At 29.5% G+C, this 20,504-nt stretch overlaps 1 protein-coding gene and 1 long non-coding RNA gene across 2 annotated transcripts; both read right to left on the bottom strand.

Moving 5' to 3' along the window:
• Nucleotides 1-4,666: 4,666 nt before the first annotated feature.
• LOC114378654 (protein LIGHT-DEPENDENT SHORT HYPOCOTYLS 10-like) lies at nt 4,667-9,205 on the bottom strand. Its single transcript, XM_028337300.1, has 2 exons — nt 8,441-9,205; nt 4,667-4,987 (listed from the first exon to the last, which is right to left on the bottom strand). The coding sequence occupies exon 1, from the start codon at nt 9,009-9,011 to the stop codon at nt 8,484-8,486; it is 528 nt and encodes a 175-aa protein (XP_028193101.1). The 5' UTR covers nt 9,012-9,205; the 3' UTR covers nt 4,667-4,987; nt 8,441-8,483.
• Nucleotides 9,206-11,967: 2,762 nt separating this feature from the next.
• LOC114378256 lies at nt 11,968-12,403 on the bottom strand. The gene is made up of 2 exons (XR_003659282.1): nt 12,211-12,403; nt 11,968-12,106 (listed from the first exon to the last, which is right to left on the bottom strand). It is a non-coding gene; the product is annotated as an uncharacterized LOC114378256 (long non-coding RNA).
• Nucleotides 12,404-20,504: the final 8,101 nt, after the last annotated feature.

The following is a 20,504-nucleotide window of genomic DNA, read 5'->3' as shown; positions in this document are numbered from 1 at the left end:
GTAGAAGTGGTGTGGATAAACAACGTGCTTGTGGTACAATGAAGAGAAGAAGAAATAAATAAAGTATTAAACCTTTGTGGCAGTTTTGTTTTTGTTGTTCAGTTCTCAAATCCTTATAAATGTTTTCTAAAACTTGAAATGAAAACTATTTTAACCTATCAAGGTGTATCTATCACAACAAAAAAAATTATTTTTTTATTTTTCAAAATGACTTTATATGGTCTAAGAGGAAAAGTAAACTTGAAAATCTCAGTGAAACGAATCTTATATACTCCACATGCTTTCAGTCCCCCATGAAATGCTTCATCCATGGATTACAGTCTACCCTTTTCGCCAAATAATTGAAACATTATAAATAGTGTGATCAATTCTTGTTTTATATACCAGGAATTAATTTAACTAACCTTTTAAATTCGTCATTAGCTTCAGCTACTGTTTTGTCACTGTTGGTGTTAAAAGTTGACACAGGTAAATTTTCTAACTCATTGTTGCTGCTAAAATTGGAATTAAACCATATTTGAAAGATCTTAAAGATTTGAACAAATATTTAATATATTAAATATTAGCACAAATATATGACAACTTTCGAATTTGGTTCAATTCGATTTTGGTGATAATAATTTTAGTATTTTTTTTTTGCTAGCTAGTGATCGACTTTTAACCCCAAACAATTATTTAAGTTGATGAGGAATTCAAAAGGCTTGTTGAATTAATTCTTGTATTGACATGGACACTTAGTTGTGATAAACAATTATTGGACAAAATAATATAAAAAAAAAACTAATTGCATTATTTAGATTGTTTCAATTATTAGCCCATTTCATGAGGATTAGCATGCCATGTGAAGTGCACGATGCTCGTGTCACTAAGATTTTCAAGTTTATTTATCCTATTAGACCACACAAAGTTATTTTCAAAAGTATTTTTTTTAATTGTAATACATTAACCTAGAGAGATTGAAATAGTTATTGTACTCCACGTTTTAACAAATATTTATAAGGATTTGAACAACAAAAGAGTAATTGTTACAAAGGTTGATTACTTAGTTTTTTTTTTTTTTTACTTTTTACTTTTTGTTCAATCTCAATTATGCCATTCATCCTCATCCTTTACACTTTCAAAAGCGGGTGATTTTGGAAAGACAACCGTAAACAAGAGATTCAAGTTTTGGGGACAATTTGGATTTGGGTGGTGGTTTAAGTAGTTCAATGAATAGCATCGACCATGGCCCAACGCTACTTTGTGAGTTGTGACGGCTAGCTAGTGGCGAATGCTACTAGTGCCATCTTAACCTTGGCTTTATCTAACATTATGTTTAGTGTTGACCCTTTTGTTTAGTTAGTGTTGACATTAACATCAGTTTTGTGGTCGACGTTAAGTAGTGTCAACCATTTTTTAGATGCAATTGATTAGCTTTCAGCATTATAACATCGAACGGGTGACTAACATAAAGCTAAGGCTAATACACATTTAGCGTCAATTTTTGCATTTTATAATTGACTTTTGGTTGATGCTTAAACACAAAATTCTTGCAGTGGTCTAAGAAGATACATGTTTCTTTCTTGGTGAAACATTTATTTTTACAAGGTTTTAAGACGTTTATTGTCTATTAGGTTGATCGACTTTGAATACCAAAGGTATTTTAGACACAAATTCATTTAACTTTAACTCTATTTCCTTTAACATGTTTTGCTCATCTTTAACACATTTCAATTTTGGCATGATGATCATTAGCTAAGGTAGATAGAGTACTTCCTTGTCTTTTTTTTTCTTTGGGATCTAAGTTCCTTGCATTTGAGTTTAATTATGTTATTAGCTTTTGTCTAACGATCATAGATTGTAAAAGGGTTAAAGTAAAAACGGAGTTTGACCAAATATTTTGATGGGATAAAAAATTACTCATATTAGTTACTCATTAATTTTTTTTAAGAAAAGACTAGGCACTAATAATTTCATTTAATCACAACTTATTATTATGATATATTTGTTAATTTTTATCAAATTATCTTAAAAATCATGAAATAATGATTTGTAATTAGACGATAATATAATATTATTTTATATTTTTCGGTGTATAACCATTAAATTCTATTTTTTTAGGGTGGCCATAACTCCTCTCACCGTAAAAAAAATAACATATCCCTTGTGTTTCTTTTAATAAAATTCTTAGCTTATTAAAATAAAAGGTTTAGTAAAATAAAAAACTGAATCATCTAAATCAGTCAAAATTGATTTTGATTAAATTAAATTTGATATTTTGTTTAAACTGATCAAAGTGCACCATTTTTTTGTGCTAAGATATATCGAATGACTCTTTTACCATTGATCCAAAACTGCATGTTATGCAAACACCCGTACGTACACCTCCTGGGCAATCCTAAAAGTTAGCATGCATCAAACCTTAATAGAAATAGAGACCTTAGCCAACAACGGACAAATGGGTCCATAACTATCATCACAAACCATATTTCTGATGTTCTGGCAATATTGATAATATATTTGAACATTCGAGTTATTTTTGGGTGGAATTTTTTACATTTGTGTTTAAGTGGATTTTGTGAAATTTGTGAAAATTTTGTTGACTTTTGTTCTGAATTTGTATTTTTATTGTTGATTTGTGTTTTAATTTCCAGTTTCTTTTTAAGAGCAATTTGTTTGAATTTATGTGGATTTTTTTGTTCAATTGTTCTTTATATATATTCTCAAATAAAAGAATCATTCGCGCCAAGCGTGAGGGAATGCTAAACGTTTGGTAATTTCTGTAAATATGAAATTTTGATTCATTAATGATTCATACATCAACTGATTTTTTATTCCCTTCTTTCTCGTTTCTTCATAATTAGCCTCATTTTTTTAAAAAAAATAATCAAATAACGGATGAGTTTGTTTAAACTTTTTAAAAAATTAAAATAAGTATTTTTATATTAACATTTTTTAAAGAAATAAATAGAAAAAAACAGAAAATTACTTATTTTAAGTAAAAAAAATTTACACAAACACATTATAAAAAAAACTGCTTATTCTGTTTTAAAAAAATACTTATTTCAAAAAATAAACTCACTCAATGTTTCTTAATACAAGCAGCATCTCCTTATTAATGATTCAATAACTAATTTTGTTATGACTAACTTATTGAAGAAGGACAACAAAGCTGCCTTGGAGTTGGTGATATCTCAATAACACGTGGATAAAATTTAAGACGCATGAACTAACATTTTAGAAGTTACTAATTATTATGCTTAAAACATTTAACCAAAAAAAAAACCTGACATTTTTAGAAGTTAATTATTATGCTTAAAACAAATTTCCAATTAATGGGGCTTGTCACGATTCTCATGATTGGCTGAACGAAAAACCTCCCATGCTCAAGTGTACAACTTTATTTTTCTTTCAAGTAAAATTGTCCCAGGTAATTGGAAAAGTCAAAGACTATATACATAGATACATGAATTGAAATCATTAGTGCAACTTGTATGTCTCAACCTTTTCATTTTTTAATTTTTGTGAAGGATATGCAAAAAAAAAAAAAAAACTAGTTAATAGTTTAAAGTTATTTCAACACTGACAAAAAATAGAATTGATTTTAATTTTTATTAACATATATATGAGAAATAAGTAAATAATATACTACTAAATAAAATACCTTTAACATCATGTAATATATATATATATATAAAGTGTGTATTGAAGACTACAAATATTCAAGAAGTGATGCACTTTTTATTTAGCAAAATGTTTCTTTTAAGACACAGATTGATCAAAAGTCAATATTTAATGCATATATTTAATTTTTTATTTATTTTTTATACAATAAACTAATTTCATTTATTATATACACAAAATATTAATGAATGACATCTTTTTATTTGTCAGCCAAAGAAACTTCATTGAAAAAGTACAAGGGTACCAAAAACAATTTTAATCAATGATATATCTTAATCACTGAAATTTAAGATCATTACCTACAGAAGAGTGTTTTTTTAGCAAGTCCCTTCTAACACATTCTTATTAAAAATTTATAAAATTGTGAACAAGACTCATTAAATAAAGAATGAAACTTAGTGATCTTCAATAAAATTTAACTAATAAAAAAATGATAATAAAAATACATTAGAGAGTGCATTGTTAATATTTCTTCTACCAGTATACATATTCACCCTAATCAAATTAATAGAGTACTTAAATGACATTATGTGCATCCATTTCTCTTTATGTGGATATATTTTTTTACAATCAAAATTTTATTAAGAAATAAAGTAAAAGTGGTACTTTAACCCTGGTAAAAAAACTTACAAGGCAATTTCACAAGGATGAAAAGAAACGAGTCACATAAATACACCAATAAAAAAGATTCTGATTACTAAAAATAAACTTGAGACCTTGATATACTCCAGTTTTACTATTAGAATCAAATTGCTATCTAGGCACAAAGATTCTTAAAATTATCTGTTTTCAGTACCTTGACAGTGTGATCAATCACAAAAGATCTTGACAGTTTTCTAACATGATAAAGTTAATAATATATTTATATAAGTTTCATTAAATAAATTGAGATCAAGTTTAATAAATTTTACTTAATAATAAATAATATATTCAAGACTGTGGTTCTAACCTTCATGATAAGAAAGCAATATATTATTATTATTATTATTATTTATGCGCCTACTTAATAAGAAAGCAATATGCTTATTAAAATACCTTACACTTTAATGGAACCAATCCGAAAAATACATGACAAACTAACTATATATGCATGTACATATGCAACTGAGAAGTTTGAATGCAAAGATAAACCAAGGCATTACTAACCGTCATATAATTAATGAGTATGCTATTCAGCTAGGATCTTACAAACTCCCGGGTAAACAAAGGACCAACTTTAAAAAGAGTGGCATGCCAACAAATTATCAATCCAAATAGAAACCGAATCTCCAATAGACTGTGCCTTGTAAAAAGGATCTCCAATTTGACTGTATGCTACGTTATCCTGCAAGGAGATATAATCATGGCTTAATATATATGCATAATTCTTTCTTTGTCCAATTGATCAGGCGAATCTCTCTGTCTCTCTCTACGTGACCTTATGCTCACAATTCATGATAGAAGCACAAAATATATAGAGAAATATATATCAGTTAATATATATGAAAAACTAATTCATCTCCGTCATGAGACGAATAATCAGAAGTGTTTGAAGACCCTTTCAATTAGATAATGAATCATGTTTCATGTTGGACATAGGGCTATATCCCACGTAAGATGCATGAGGCTTATATTTAGTCAATGTGTGAGACTATATAAACATTACTTTAAGTCTTATATTTATATTTAGTCAATGTGAAACTATATATCCACTTTTTTTTACCTATCACATTGAAGATGCATGAGGCTCCAAATTAAGACCAAGAGTGTCTTAAGGTGACTTTTTTTATAGAATGGTTGTAATACTAATATAAAATATTCATCCATTTTACTAATAATTAATCTCTATAGAATAATTTAATTGATTGTTTTTAGTAAAATCTTTCTTATTAATTATATTTTTTTCATTTATAATACTTAAATTTAAGATTTTACTTAAAGGATTTGAGTCTAATTTTACTCTAACCAATAATATAAGACAACTTAACACATGCATTTTATTGTTACTTAACCAAAATAAAATATAATAATTACAAGTTTAATTTCTATACATTTCATCATTATAATTTTTGTTATACGGTCAATTTCTTAGAAACTATGATAAATATGATTATTAAATAATTATTATAAACTTCAGAAAATTTACTATAAATTATAATTTATCATTAGATAATATTTAAAAGCTCTTTACACTTTCAACTTTCAAGTACTTATATCATTAACTCATACAAGAATAAAGAAAAAGGATTTCTTCAAATGCTTCAACCGTTATGGTTATGGGCCATAATAGATATTCCTTTATCCATCAATACCCCGTAACTGCTTTTGTTTGTTCTGACGCATATCATTTCAGTACTTACAAATTTCAAAAGAGATATGCATACCCTACATGGGCCTGTAATATATAACCTAGTAATTCATCAAATAATTCAAGCATGCATATTACCAAGCAACAGTCTGTTTGATGAGGTTGTTAATATGGTGTCTTACATATTGCATCTAGAATTAAGCTGGATAACGATAAATACTCTATGAAAAAATATAAATGGATAATCAATTTAAATAAATTTTTTAATAACAACTTATACAAAAATAAAAATGAAAAGAAATCAAATATATTTTATAAGTTAAAAGTAACTTATACATCTTTTAACTTTTTTATAAGTTAGGACACATAACATGTTTTTAAGTTATGAAAGAAGTTTAATTTATTTTAATTATCTCTTTAATTCATTTTATCTTTTTCTCTTATGAATACTTATTAAAAAGACTTACCCCCTTTTTCAGAAGCCAAAATAAGATATTTTTATTAAATGCTAACAAGACAAGTTGCAAGTAGTACCCACTTGGTAGGGAAAGCTTATTAAAAAAAAAAAAAGAAGCTTATCCAATATACTAGTTCCTAATCTATGACTTATTGATGGGGAAAAAATGAAGGTAGGGAAAGATATAGCACCAACTAAGTAGGAGGTGTGTCCACATATGGCTCTTTAATTATCATTGAAGAAGGAAACACAAGTGAAAATCAGATTACTCCACTAAAAAAAAACATCTCAGATTACCAACAAAAAAAGCTGCCGACAAATAGTTTTCACATACTTTGATCATAATACATACAAGGAAAACCCTAACATGCCACCAGCTGCCACACACTGACAGAGACTGTGCAGACAAATAGCTGTACAAACTGAATATTCCCTTGATATTTGCTATAAGCTACACATGATTTCTGTATGAATGTTGTATTATAGGAAGCATTATATATGCTTAAAGAAGCCCTCACCAAAGCTTTACGTAGTTCAATAATCTAGATATATATACTTTATATGCTTAAAGAATCATGTGTGCAGTAAGTTTTGACGAGTTTACGTGTGAGTGAGTGGAATAATCACTTGAAACCAAGAGCTTGTCTTCAATATGCAATATATAATCTACTAGTGTAGAAAAAAGAAAAAGAAAAATTCTCATTCAAATTGCTAATAAAGCTCCATTTAAATTAATTAATAATAAACAATCGACAAAAACATGTGAGAGATGGTGGGAGGAAGCACAAAGCTCAAGCATTTGCCTAACCAAACAATAATAAGCTTATTAAAATCATATATGACACTAATAACATTTTCAGGAAGGATTATATAAGTACCATTCCACAGAATCAGATGCTAGACAACATGATCTAATCAAGGTACATTATCGACAGAAGTTACATGTCTGCATTCCCTATTCTCTTCCTTGTCTCTCTACAAAAGAAAACTGATATGTGATTGAAAAATAATATTCTTTATCCTATTTGCTGGCTTTTTTTAAAAAAAAAACTAAAGTGTTAATTTTCTATTAAAGGACATGAAAGGAGACATTCAAAGAAGACAGAATATTTGAATCCGTATTTGACATGGTAATAAAACAAAGTGGAGAAAAAAGACATGTATATCCGGTCACCCTTTGCATGGAAAGATCTTATATATCAAAGATAGCAATAAATTGGGGTATATGGAGGTGAGGATGGTGGAAAATTGTTAAGGTTAACATAATATATAATTAGCATCAAGCTCTTCAACATTTACTCGAAAGAGATTCCATACAATCATGATTTTGTTAGTATAATAATAGTGAATTAGATAAGGGCTACAAAAAGCATGGATTTTCTACAATTTTATATATTATAAATAATTTCAATGTTAAGTAGAATCTTAATCAATCAAATGCTTTCAATCATTGGGTTATTTGATGCTTAGAAACTTAATAGAGAATATGTCATTTCACTTTGAAAATTCATGGGACAGAAAATCTGCAGAATCTTAAAAGGGAAAAATTTACTTTCGTGGGTAAGTATTAATATCCCAAACCAGTGCTTCATAAGCTAATTAATTGTAGTCCGTACAAGTGAAACTCTTAGTTCTTTAACTTGAAAGTAACTGTGTAAACATTACTTTTCAATGATACACTAATGTTTTAATGATAACTAGTTATCATTACGATTTTGCTGATCCATATTTGTGACTTACTAGCTAGAATCCAAAATTATTAGTCCTGATTTTTATAAACTAAATGATAATGCACCTAGATTGAATTCCATATGTGCAATTACTATACTAGCAAGCTTTAGGTTATGATCATATAACTTATAAGCAATACTACTGCTATTAACTAGATCCTAGCATGCCGTTTAGAAAAAAAAAACTAGATCCTAGCATGCCGTTTAGGAAAAAAAAAACTAGATCCTAGCACCGCATTGAGTTAATCATAGTTTATGATCATGAGTGTGATGGCAAGCAAGATTAGTTAATTAATTAATTACCATGACTTGAAAGGTCCAAAGGGATCGATACTGAAGATGTTGTTCAAGAGAAGTGCATGGTGGAGGATGATTCATCATTTCCCTTGCTTTGATTTGAGGCCTTCTTTTTCTTCTTGTAAGGGATACCTCTTGCCTTGGCTTGGCACTCCCTAACCTCTTTGAGATACACCCTGATGGAGCCACTTGCAAAAGGGTTAGTCTCTGGGGACCCACCATTTTCCTCATAAGCAGCCCTAAGCCTCCCTATGAGAGCATCAAGGCTCCCCCAAGCTTGTCTTAGGGGGCATGTGCAAGGTGCTGGAGGTTCTGGCTGCCCATAGAACATGCACCCTTGAAGGTGAACCTTGGTCTTCCCAAACTGGTCCAAATACCTAAGAAAATCCAACACATGGTTGCAATTGCACTGTGAGAGTGGAACTGGGGGCCTTTGATTCTTCAAGTACTGACCAAAAGTGTTCCAATCCCTTCTCTTTTGAGACTCATAGCGGCTAAGTGTCCCTGGACTCTGTTGGTAATTATCTGTTGGAGAGCTTGATCCTTCTCCAAAATCTTTGCTACTTGAAGAAGACATATTGTGGTGGTGATGAATGATGAAGATGTAGAGATTGTAAATTGATAATAAAGGGAAGGAATTAAAAAGGGGAGGGTGAAAGCTAGCTAGGTGAAATGAATAGGGAGAGGAATCATGTCATTGGGCTAATGAGTAGACGTTTTATGGGCCATGTTGGCTGCTTTCTAGCTATTATCATCTTTTTCTTTCTCTCTTTCATATTTATACTCCTTTTTCTCGCCAGTGACATTAGCATTTAACTATACATTTTTCCCTATAATCATACCATCATTGTTTGCCATTTGTCAACACACATGAAGCTTATCCCCTCATTATGAACCTGATTTTCCATTATTGCCCTAATTGTATCAATCCAATAGGACTAGCTTCTAACAACCCACCTTTTTATTGCTGTACATTTGCCAGGCCAAGTGAATTGAAGTATATTAGTGAACAAAGAAATACATAAAAAGGGTTTCATCTTTTCTACAGGAGAGTGGTGGTTAGTGCCAAGGTTTTTTTTTTTTTTTTTTTTAACCAAAGTTATATCCTTATCTAGCTAATCTATTTTGAGGGTGTAAATATTGGAAAAATGAGTTTTGCTTTTCTAACAGTAAAATATTTTTCATACACATATAGTAAAAAATAAAACTTTAATAAGTATATATTTAAGGAACACAACCAACATGTTATTAATTTGAGTTGAGCTAAATTTAAATATCTTAAATAAGATTTTCATTTGAGTTTTGTAAATGATAGAAACATAATTGAGATGAGAAGTTCTATGAAATAGTCAACTAAGTTGTTCAACCAAAGTTAATTTTTAACAAAATCGATTATTACTTTATATTAATAATATGGTGATCCAAAAATATTTAGCAGATACACCAACAATGTTTTCTTCATGTGTATAATCATAGATTAAACTAATTAATTAGTGCAACTATATATCTATTAGTTGTGTCAAAATTTGATAGTTCATTATTTTTTTTAAGTACAAGAAGGCAAATAGAATTTTCACTTAATAATATAATTGGATGCAACTAAAAGGGATAATGATTCTTTCATACATCGACAACAGTATGTGCGACATTTGAATTATAACCCATAAATGTGTTAACTTATTACTTGTATTTAAAGATTGCATAAAAATTAGAAAAAGAATATACAGGGAGCATGGTTTTGGCACAAGAGATCTGGTGTGTTGACGTTTGAGGCCACTGTGGTGGTTGTCATTGTCAAATGAGTGCTGGAAGGTGCATACAAATTAAACCCTAGAGGTAATTAAATTATTGGGTGTGAAAGAAAATATTATAATGAGAGAATACTCACGTACACAGACAAAACAAACACAGCAATGACAGAGATGTGCTTAGAGCCATGAGATGGAGAAAGAACCACGCGACAAAAATAGTAAATAAGGATTTTATATATATATATATATATATCACTGTTTATTCTATAGATTACCGCAACCCAAAAAATATACATACACTGTATATTACCCCAGTAGCCTTTTTCAGAAACAGTTTTTATACCAGGTAATCTACTAACAGTTCTCTGGGATAGGGCATGCCAAGATATTTGGCCGTACATCTTTTAGCAAGCAAGACCATTTCTGTAGGATTCCACTCTCCTTTTTTTTCCTCTTAATATTTTCAATTATTTAATAATGTAGTTAATTTATTCTGTGTAAGTAAAAATATCTTTTTTTTCTTTAAAAATTGGTTTCAACAGTATTAAAAATTTAAGTATGATATTTGAGTAATACGTGAGTAAAAAGAAGTTTTGTTTATAAATATAATTTATAATAAAAAAACATAAATTTTACTCGAAATGTAACATCGATCAAACTATCAAAGATATTTACTGTTTTGTTTTATGTCAGCTCATAATTTTTTTTTTTGAACTCTCATAATCTAAAATTAGGATTTAGATATTTTAGAGTGAGAAATTATAGTAATTTAACAATAGTAAGAGATTATACTTCAGAAAATAAAGTTAAAAGTTGGAATTATTAATTAAAAAAATAATAACGACTAAGATTTAAACAATGACTTAATTATATAATATTCATTTAATTAATTATAATCTTAACCATTATTTTTTCATTCAATATTATTTTTTTACTTTTCTTTCTAAAGTGAGAATATCTTTAACTAAATCTACTAATAGTTGTGAGCTAGTTAGCTAGGAGCCTTTTAAATGCCCAAATAATTGTAGCTCATTTCCCATTGCTGGAAACAAATAAAGGATTAGGTAAGGCATGTGATGCAATTTTGGAACTAATATCCTAGTGTGGAATTTTTTAACACATGCAAATCAACAGGTTAATTCTTCCTTTTGCCATGATTTAGATGAGAAGGAAGTTAAGGTACCCATCAATTTTATTTTTATTTTATTTTATTTTATTTGGAGACATATCAATTTGATACAGAGGACAAACTAAGCAATCTTGTGCAATGAGGGCCCCATGAATGCCATTGGCCAACAAGTCAAATGCACTAAGATTATACTCATTCATTCCATATTAAATGTTATCAATGAGTTTTATTAGTTAATTCATATTCAAACGGCTATAAAACACTGTTTTTTCTTCTACATCTACTATTTCCTAAAAATATACAGTAATGTAAAATACAAGGTGGTTCAATTGTGTTTTAAAATATTTTATCAAATTAATTAACAAAACACGTTTTGTAATTCACAAAAACGTTCAACACTATTTTAAGAGAAGACGGTCCAGATTAGGTTTTGAAAAGACCATATGAAATATCAGGTGATATGTTCTTAAATACAATTTTGATAAAAAAAAAAAAATGGAATCAGTTAGAAAAATTATTACATAAAACTATCCTTTTGTTAGACAGAAAAAAAATAGAAGAAAACTAAAAAATGTTTATGCCAGTTCATAATCAAACCACACCAAGATATTTTATATATATGTATTTATAATAAGCAAAAGATTTCACTGAGATGAAAGAAAGGTAACTTAATTAACCACAAGATGTATTAATTAAAACAACGTATACAAAGTCTACACTCATCATAAAATTAAGAAGTTGCAAAGGGTAACATGAACCTGCACAAATCCGCCCTCCCAATAGGCCTTGAAACTGCAAACAAAGTTGCAATTTACATGAAGTAAACCATCAGCTCACCCAACAACCCAAGATAGGACCAAAAAGTACATGTCATGAACTTTGTAACCGATACACACCATTGAAAAGTACACCAATCTTGCACCCAAATGAGCAGCGTATTCAAATTAATCCACATTATACGGAGTTCCTTCACCAACAACCTCATTAATTTGTTATAGAACTAGCTAGTACCCTTGATGAAGGATTCTACATATATAAACAGGGATTGCCGCACACCAAATGTGTGAGCCATGAATTAATGCATGTAGATCCCCACGATACATTATATATATATATATATATATATATATATATATATATATATATGTGCGCGCACGCGCGCGCGTGTTAATTACCATTTGAAGCTTTCTTCCATAATGTTAGGGTTACCGACATGGCTGCATCATATATTAATAATTAAGCTCTTAGGAAGACCTTCGCGTCGGAAACAATTAAATGTTGAAATCCGTAATTTATTTCTCTTCAGGAAATACTTGAACAAATTAAATTGAACAACTCATTTGACAGGTCACTTTTGAACCCAACACATCTAGAATGTGACAATTAGAACTGAGGTATTAAAAGCAAGCAAATGGCACTATGAACCCACCGCATAAAAACAATGGCAACTGACGTGTCTTCCTTCCACCATCTAGATTCTAGATTCTAATCTGGCCACTGAAATAAATGCCCCAATACGCAGCACCGACACTTATGAAATTATAATATCACAACAACGCATTAATCAGTCAGAACACCAATTCAATTCTCCACCCATCTTCATTGTTAGGAGAATATTCCAAATTTCCAATTACAAATTTTTAAATTATGTGTGGATAAAGATAATGATATTATTTTTATTATTTAAATATAGAATGTGATTGATTTAATTTTAATATTAAGATGGAAGGTATATAAACTATCCTTGTGAAGAAAGAAGTTGACACCACTCAAGTGATAGGACGTCGTTCAATCGGGAGGACTTTTTAAGTTTGTTCACAAAACTTATAATAACTTATTTGAGATAATGAATATTGTAGAAATGTTTCTTTGGACATAAGTTAGAGCTATCAAACCGTGTTAAATTTTTTTTCTTCCACTATTTCTACATGTGGGTGTATTTATGTGTTTTATTGTTTGATTCTCATCATTGTGCATGTATGAATCAGTGATTAGCTAGTCAAACGAGTATTAAAATTTGATGAAGTTGATGGTTGATCTACATGAGATCCTTATGTCAAATGTCTTCTTGACAATGTAGAAGTCAAGTGACATATCTCATTAGCAATAGCTAACATTAATGGTAGAAGTACAAAAAGTGTCACAATCCAATATTCATGAATATTAATATCAGAGATATGGGGGAAACACACCAAAGCTTGCGAAATGGAAGCATGAGGTGAAGAACAAAAAATTGGAGATGGTTGTGACAGACTTACATGGAAAGTTAAAGAAATCAAGAATGAATTAGTTTGAAAACTTTAATCGAGGGGAAAATTTTTGGGATTACAATTCAAATTTTTAGTTTAAATCTTAGAATTATGTTTAGATAAAGGAAATTTTATTATTCTTATAATTTAGATTTAAGATGTTATCAGTCGGATTTTAAATTAAGATGCAAGGTGTATAAAAATGAGTCTTTGTCAAGAGGGGGTCATCTAATGGGGAGAATTTTCTCAGCTTATAATCTTATTAATTTGAGATGACGAGTATTGTTGAAATGTTCTTGTGAATATCATAAAACTATCAAATCACGTTAAATTTATATTCTTTTTTTTTTATTTCTATACCTGAGATGTATTCGTATATATGTTATATTATTATTTATTCTCATCATTGTGAGTGAAAGAATTTGTTTTCCTACATTTACGACCCACATAGGCAGAGCTGCATAATAATTTTTGGAGTAAACCATCAAATTTGTCCATGAAAGATATAGACACTAACAAGCTCCTGAAAGATACTTAATTGCAAAATAGTTCCTGAAAGATGATTCCGTTAGGCAATATTGTTGTTGAGATAAAAATAATAAACTGATTAGTATAATAGTTGCAGGAATAAGAAAAAAGTCTATATAAGGTATCAATGATATTGAGAGGTGTAAATCCCGACCCTAGGTCTGAAAGATATACTAGCTAGAGACCCAGTGTGAGTATTATTTATTGATCTCATCATTTTGTCAATGTTTTCAAGCCCTCTTTCTCTGTTCATCAAAGCGGCAACAATCTTGCTGGAGAATCCTAAATGAAGTTTATACTCGCCTCGCTCGGGTAATTCTAGATGAAGTTTCTCTAATTCTACATCTTTCTACTGATTTGACAATAACACTAACAAGAACAAGAGAAAGAAGATGAAGACAACCAAACCCAACGTAGAATGTATTTAAGACCGATGTCGAAAGGGTCTTATGTAAGTATTCACCAACAAATTTTATACAAGAATAGAAATTAAGATATTCATTCTAGCATAAAGATATTGAAATATTGAAAATAAAATTCTAATATCTCACACTTGTCGGAATATGTTTAGATATGAATTATTAGCCATTTGGTAATTGTGGGACAAGAAATGTTAATTAATTAGGTGCGAAATGTAAACAAAATAACAAATATTTAAAATCTTCATGATTCAGGTAGAAAAGAACAAACTTTTCTCAGACTGAATTGAATCACAAAATAGGTCATTGCTTTGGGTAGGAGTTTGCTTTTTTCTACATATGGTAAGTTAAATTCAATTGACTTAATTCTTTTTCTTTCCTAGTTTAATTTTGTGGTCAATTTGCTAATCATTCATCCTTTTTTAGATACATGCACTTGCCACTCGTGCTCGGTCTTCTTGAACTTGCTTGCAATAATGGCTAGCTCAAAGATGACACTGATCGTGCACCTTGCAATAGTAGGCCTACATTTTAACCAATAATGTCTTTAAATTATTGCCCCCCTCCTCCCTTTAAGTACTGCACACACTCACCAGGTGAATATTGTCACGTCTAATGTAAAATGTCACTAGTGACAGCTCCAAGAAAGAATCTATAATAATAGACTTCTTATAACAACAACGCGGTCTTGCAACATTGTTATCACTTAATAAAAAATGTGAAATAGATTAATAAGAAGAGAGAAATAAAAAAAAAAGAGTAAGAAATACGATGGATGATATAATAAAAAAAGAGGAAATAAAAAATAAATGTAAAAAATTAGAATATGAAAAAAAAATTAAAATTTTTCTTATATGATAGTTGTGAAATTTGGCCAAAAACCAATTACAATATCATCTTTAAAGATTTAATTAAAAAATTTGTCCTATAACTTAGTTTTTTATTTTTATTTTTTTCCTGTAATTTTTTTAAATCGTTCATGTAAGTTTTAAACTTTTCATTTCTTTACTCTTGTCATTAAATTATATTATTGATTTCAATAGGCACATTGTTAGTAAAATCGATGTCAATATATGTTATGTAATTAGTGTTTTTCAACAAAAAATATTATATCATTTATGTCATATCAGTAATACTCTCATATCATTGGTGTCATGCAGATTAAAAATAAAAATAAAAACAAAAGGAATTCATAAGAACTAAAAAGGCAAAAATATTTTATAAGAATGAAAATGAAAAAAAAAAACTACATAGAATAAAAAAAAAACTTGCAAACACAAAAAAAAAACATAAATATATCGGATAAGTTTAATTAAAAATTAACATAAAATTAATAATCACATATTTTTAACCCTTTCTTTACGTTTTTTTCAGACTCTTACTCGAATATATAGTATTCCTTCCCTCTTGAAAACACACATACCTAAAAAATGCACACTCTAGCACTCTTGACACAAGCACGCGCAACTACAAATATGTGAATAATAAATTCATCCGTTATTTTTTTTTTTCCTCACTCAAGGCTCACATTCATTTTTTTTACACTTTCTCTTGTTTTGTTTATTTGAAATATCATATTTATGTGTAATATTTTTTTTAGGTATCTATCCGTTAAGGAGGAAGGGAATCTATTACTATTTATGAAAATAATGTTTACTTAGGACATGTGTCAACCTCTGGTTCTATTAAATTTTGGATAAATAGTCACTTTTGTCTTTGAAAGTATAATTCGCTGACAAATATATTTATAAAAGATGTAAATACAAAATTTAATCCTCGAAATGTGACAAATATATTCAGTCGTCAACTTCTGTCCATCACCGTTAAAAAAGTTGTCTACATGACAAAGATGGATGAATTTATCGCTAAAAAGATTGTCTCCGTAACCATATTTAATTGGAAACATAGAGACATACTTGTCATGTAACATTTTTATTGACTTTTGATCTTCTCACATGAAAATAGGGATATTTGTGACATTTTCTTCATTCTTCACGCAACATTACGCGTCGCTTTCCTAAACGTTGGCTCTTGGTCTTCTTCTCCCAAACTTCCATAGTTGTTCCTCAAAGTGCTTCCTTTCCTTGTTTTTCTTCTTCTAGCTTTGTTTCCTTGTGTTCTCGCCCACGGTCACCACAACCACGGTGACCATAGCTTTGTTCTCGTCAACAGTCACAGGAGCATTTTCGTCTACTCTATCACACACCCAAGTATGAATTTTTTCATCAACTCTCTTGTTTTTCTACATTTTCTTCATTTTTTTTGGACTCGTATGGATTTTTTGGACGTGTATGGCACCGTCGGAGGTGGAGGCTACTGTCTTTGTCGTTAATGGTTGTTTTGGGGTTTCGACGACGACTGTAATGGTGTTGTTGCCGTCGCGTTTGATTTTGTGGTTTGGATTCGGGGATATTAATTATTTTGTTAATTCCTAGGACATTTATCTCGGTGTGTAATAAGCATACTCAAATTACATCTAAAAAGGGTTGGAGATTCTATAACACAATCCTAATGGTTAAGAACGTTTTTCTTATCCCTATTAATTTCTATGACATGTGATGATAATCTTTTCCAACTTTCAGAAGACCTTTTACTTCAATATCGTTGTTGCTTCTTTCAAAATTGTGTTTCTATGGACTATGGTCTTGTTTTATGATACTGCTAAAATATTTTAAATTAAGGGTTTTTTTATCTTTATTAATTCTATTTGATAATAATTTTTAATCCACAATATTAATTATATTGTATTTGTATTGAGACATAATTCAGGACTAGGAATTGGATTAGGAAGTAACAATATATTTGTGTTGTATATAAAACCTATGGACTAGTCCTTTGGGGCGTAGGATTGAAGGAGAAATATATTCAAAATGGCTTAATTACATTGAGTAAACATTGTGTGGACTTGTGGATTACAAAAACCCCAAATCCAAACCATAAAATCCAAACATGTAATTTACACACCGAGATACATGTCCAAGGAATTTACAAAATATTTTTTGCGTTTTCATTTCAAGCTTCAATCCAAACCACATGTCATACAAAATATATTGTTTCTTGGGGATCTTGCCATGTTCACATATGTTATAATTCGCATTAGGGATGTTGAAGGATCATGGATAGTGGAAGAAGGCAGGAGGACCACAGCTGCAATAGCAAATCCAAAACTTAACCGCTATATTTTTCCTTCTATTAGAGCCAAATTTGTTTGTTGATTAAATTTCCTATTCATGGTTTGAAACTTTGTATTGGTTGTTGGATACTTTGGATAAGACTTCTCTTATAGTATCAATTTACGTTCATGTCAACAATTTTTTATCGTATCTACGAGTACATGTAATTTTACTATCTGTTATAACATACATTTCTTTGAACTTATGATAATGTGTTAATTATATTTTACTGGTTGTCTTTGCAATTCTGTTATACATATTGTTTGTATTTTGTTTTTTTATTATTATCATTATGAAGGAGGTTTGAGGCTTGGTGTGAATTGATCTACTGTTGTTAATTTTACTATCATATTTGAAGGATGTTGGCTAGGAAGCTGATTTTAAAATCTAATAACTTGTTAGCCTAGTGGCCCTAGAGGAAAAAGAAAAATAGTTGAATGATTACATATAAAACTTTAATGGGTAGACAAATGGAAGAAGCACTACAAAAATATTTCTTGACAATAATAACAATACTTTGAATAAAATGTGAATTCTATGTGAAAACAATATAATTCATTAATAAAAATGTTAATTGGTTTGTGTTATGCACGTGGAATTTGGATTCAAAGTTTATTGCCTTGCCTTGTAAGGGGGATTACCTGCATGTAGACATGTGCTCAAGTTCATCACTATCAACTTGTAGGATGAGATTAAATTTGTGTAGAGGCTAAACACATATCACCACTATTGTTAGTCCCTTTTTTTTAGATATATCAAAGTTTCAACACCCACATGTTTAAATTAATTTTGGAGAGTTAATTACTTGTTGCTCTTGTTAATTTTTATGTTACATATTTATAAGATGAGATTAATTGCTTTTAATTTGTTCCATAAGTTGAACAACTTTCAACTAATTTGGAAATTATTTCAACTCCTAATGCTAAAAGTGCTCCAGCAGTGTTTCAACTCTAACTGTTGTGAGTGATTTTTACATATAATTAATTAGTTAAGATTAAATTATGTATGCATAACTAATCACTATTTATTATTGTTGTAGGAAACAATCTTCATATCTCCACTAATGTCAGTTGCATTTAGACCTCCTCTAGTTAGGCCTCTAACACCAATTCGAATTATAATCTCAGATAAAGCATCTCATAACAAGAACCAACAGAATTACATGAGCTTCATATCCATACTAGGGCTGCCCAGCCACTAAGATTTGAAGAAGTGAAGTATAAAATACATTTATTTTTGTTTATGGTAAATTATGACTAATTATTATAATTTGGATAAATTTGTAATGATTGGTACACTGTTACAATGTTTATTTTGGTACAATATTTATTTTGGATAATTTATATTGTCACAAACAAATTATGATTCATAATCACAATTATTGATGTTATTATGATTGTTTTAAATTATGTTTGCTAAAATATTTTTTTAAGTGATTATTATGATATTATGATTGTAAAGATAAAAAAATAACAAAAATCTACCATAAAATTAATATTTTACCCTAAAATGAAATGAAATTACTGACATTTTTATCCAAAATTGGTAACTTTTTGGTCTAATAGAATGTACTAACATTTAAGTTCAAAAAATCATTATTGACAATTTCTTCAAAGAAAAAAGTTACTAACATATACGTCCAAAAATGGTATTTTAGTGACATTTTCATCTAATCTAGTCAACATGATCACATTGACAATCAATTTTATGACAACGTAGGCAATTTTTTTATCAGTAACAAACGAAACTTAATGATCAGATATATTTATTGTATTTTTAACACTTTTAAAGATTAAATTTTATATTTACATATTTTAGAGACACATAGGTCCGCCAAGATAGGAAAAGGAAAATAAAGGGGTCATGACAGTGTTTCACGGAAGTTTTTCGGCAACCAGGATCACGCTTGCAGGGCGGCACCAAGGAGTACTTCAACAACTTCGGATTTCAGGGGTGGAACATTGGGTTTCTTAATTGTTGATTCTGAAGTAATTGGTATGCATATACACATCTCAAACAGAAGAAAAAAATGTTATCCCTTTTAAGACATTAAAAAAATATTATTATGCTATAATTTAATTGACCGTCTAGAAAAGCTTTTTTACCGTAGTCGAAAAAACAATGTTGCAGCTCAGCGGTTTGTTTTTTACATAAGCAGAAAGTAATTTAATTGACGTTGAAACAATATGGCACTAATTGATGTATGCATTTGGTTATATTTCAAGATATTTATCAATTAACAAGGAGTATAATTAAAAAAAAAACTTTGATACTTTGACTTTGGAATTCAAACCTAAATTTTTTTTATTGAATGCGTGTTTGGATTGTCGATTCCAACTTACATTTGCATCCAATCTCGTTTCCAAGGAAACATTTCCTTCCTTGCTTTTATGTTGAGGTTGTCTCATACTTCATGCAACTGCAACTTCACCAACGATCCAAACATGCTCTGAATCAATTTACGTGCTCGCTTTGATCTTCACTATTCTAGTAAGTTCCTTGCAATACTATGATGAATTTAGATATTATCACTGTCACATTTTATCAACAAACAAGCCCAGGATGGGCATTGCAAATTTGCAATTAGTTCAAACGAGATACACAAAGAAATGAACGCTCACAAAAAAAAACACAAACAAAACAGCACATTAGCTATGTTTGATTTTTCTATTTCATTTAAACCTGTTAGATATAGATGTGCTTAAACATGCAGTACATCTTATGCAGTAAGGGTCAAGACATGGTACAACCAAAGCCTGAAAACAGGGACACTGTCTGTAAGTAAGTTGAGAAAAAAACAGTTTGGATTTAATTTGACATA

This window comes from Glycine soja, chromosome 12 (assembly GCF_004193775.1).
Source record: "Glycine soja cultivar W05 chromosome 12, ASM419377v2, whole genome shotgun sequence".
Taxonomy (NCBI): domain Eukaryota; kingdom Viridiplantae; phylum Streptophyta; class Magnoliopsida; order Fabales; family Fabaceae; genus Glycine; species Glycine soja.
This window is presented reverse-complemented; position numbering and strand designations above follow the sequence as displayed.

Bases quoted from the DNA above. Each gene is read 5' to 3' on its own strand.
- LOC114378654 (XM_028337300.1), bottom strand. From the start codon at position 9,011: ATGTCTTCTTCAAGTAGCAAAGATTTTGGAGAAGGATCAAGCTCTCCA.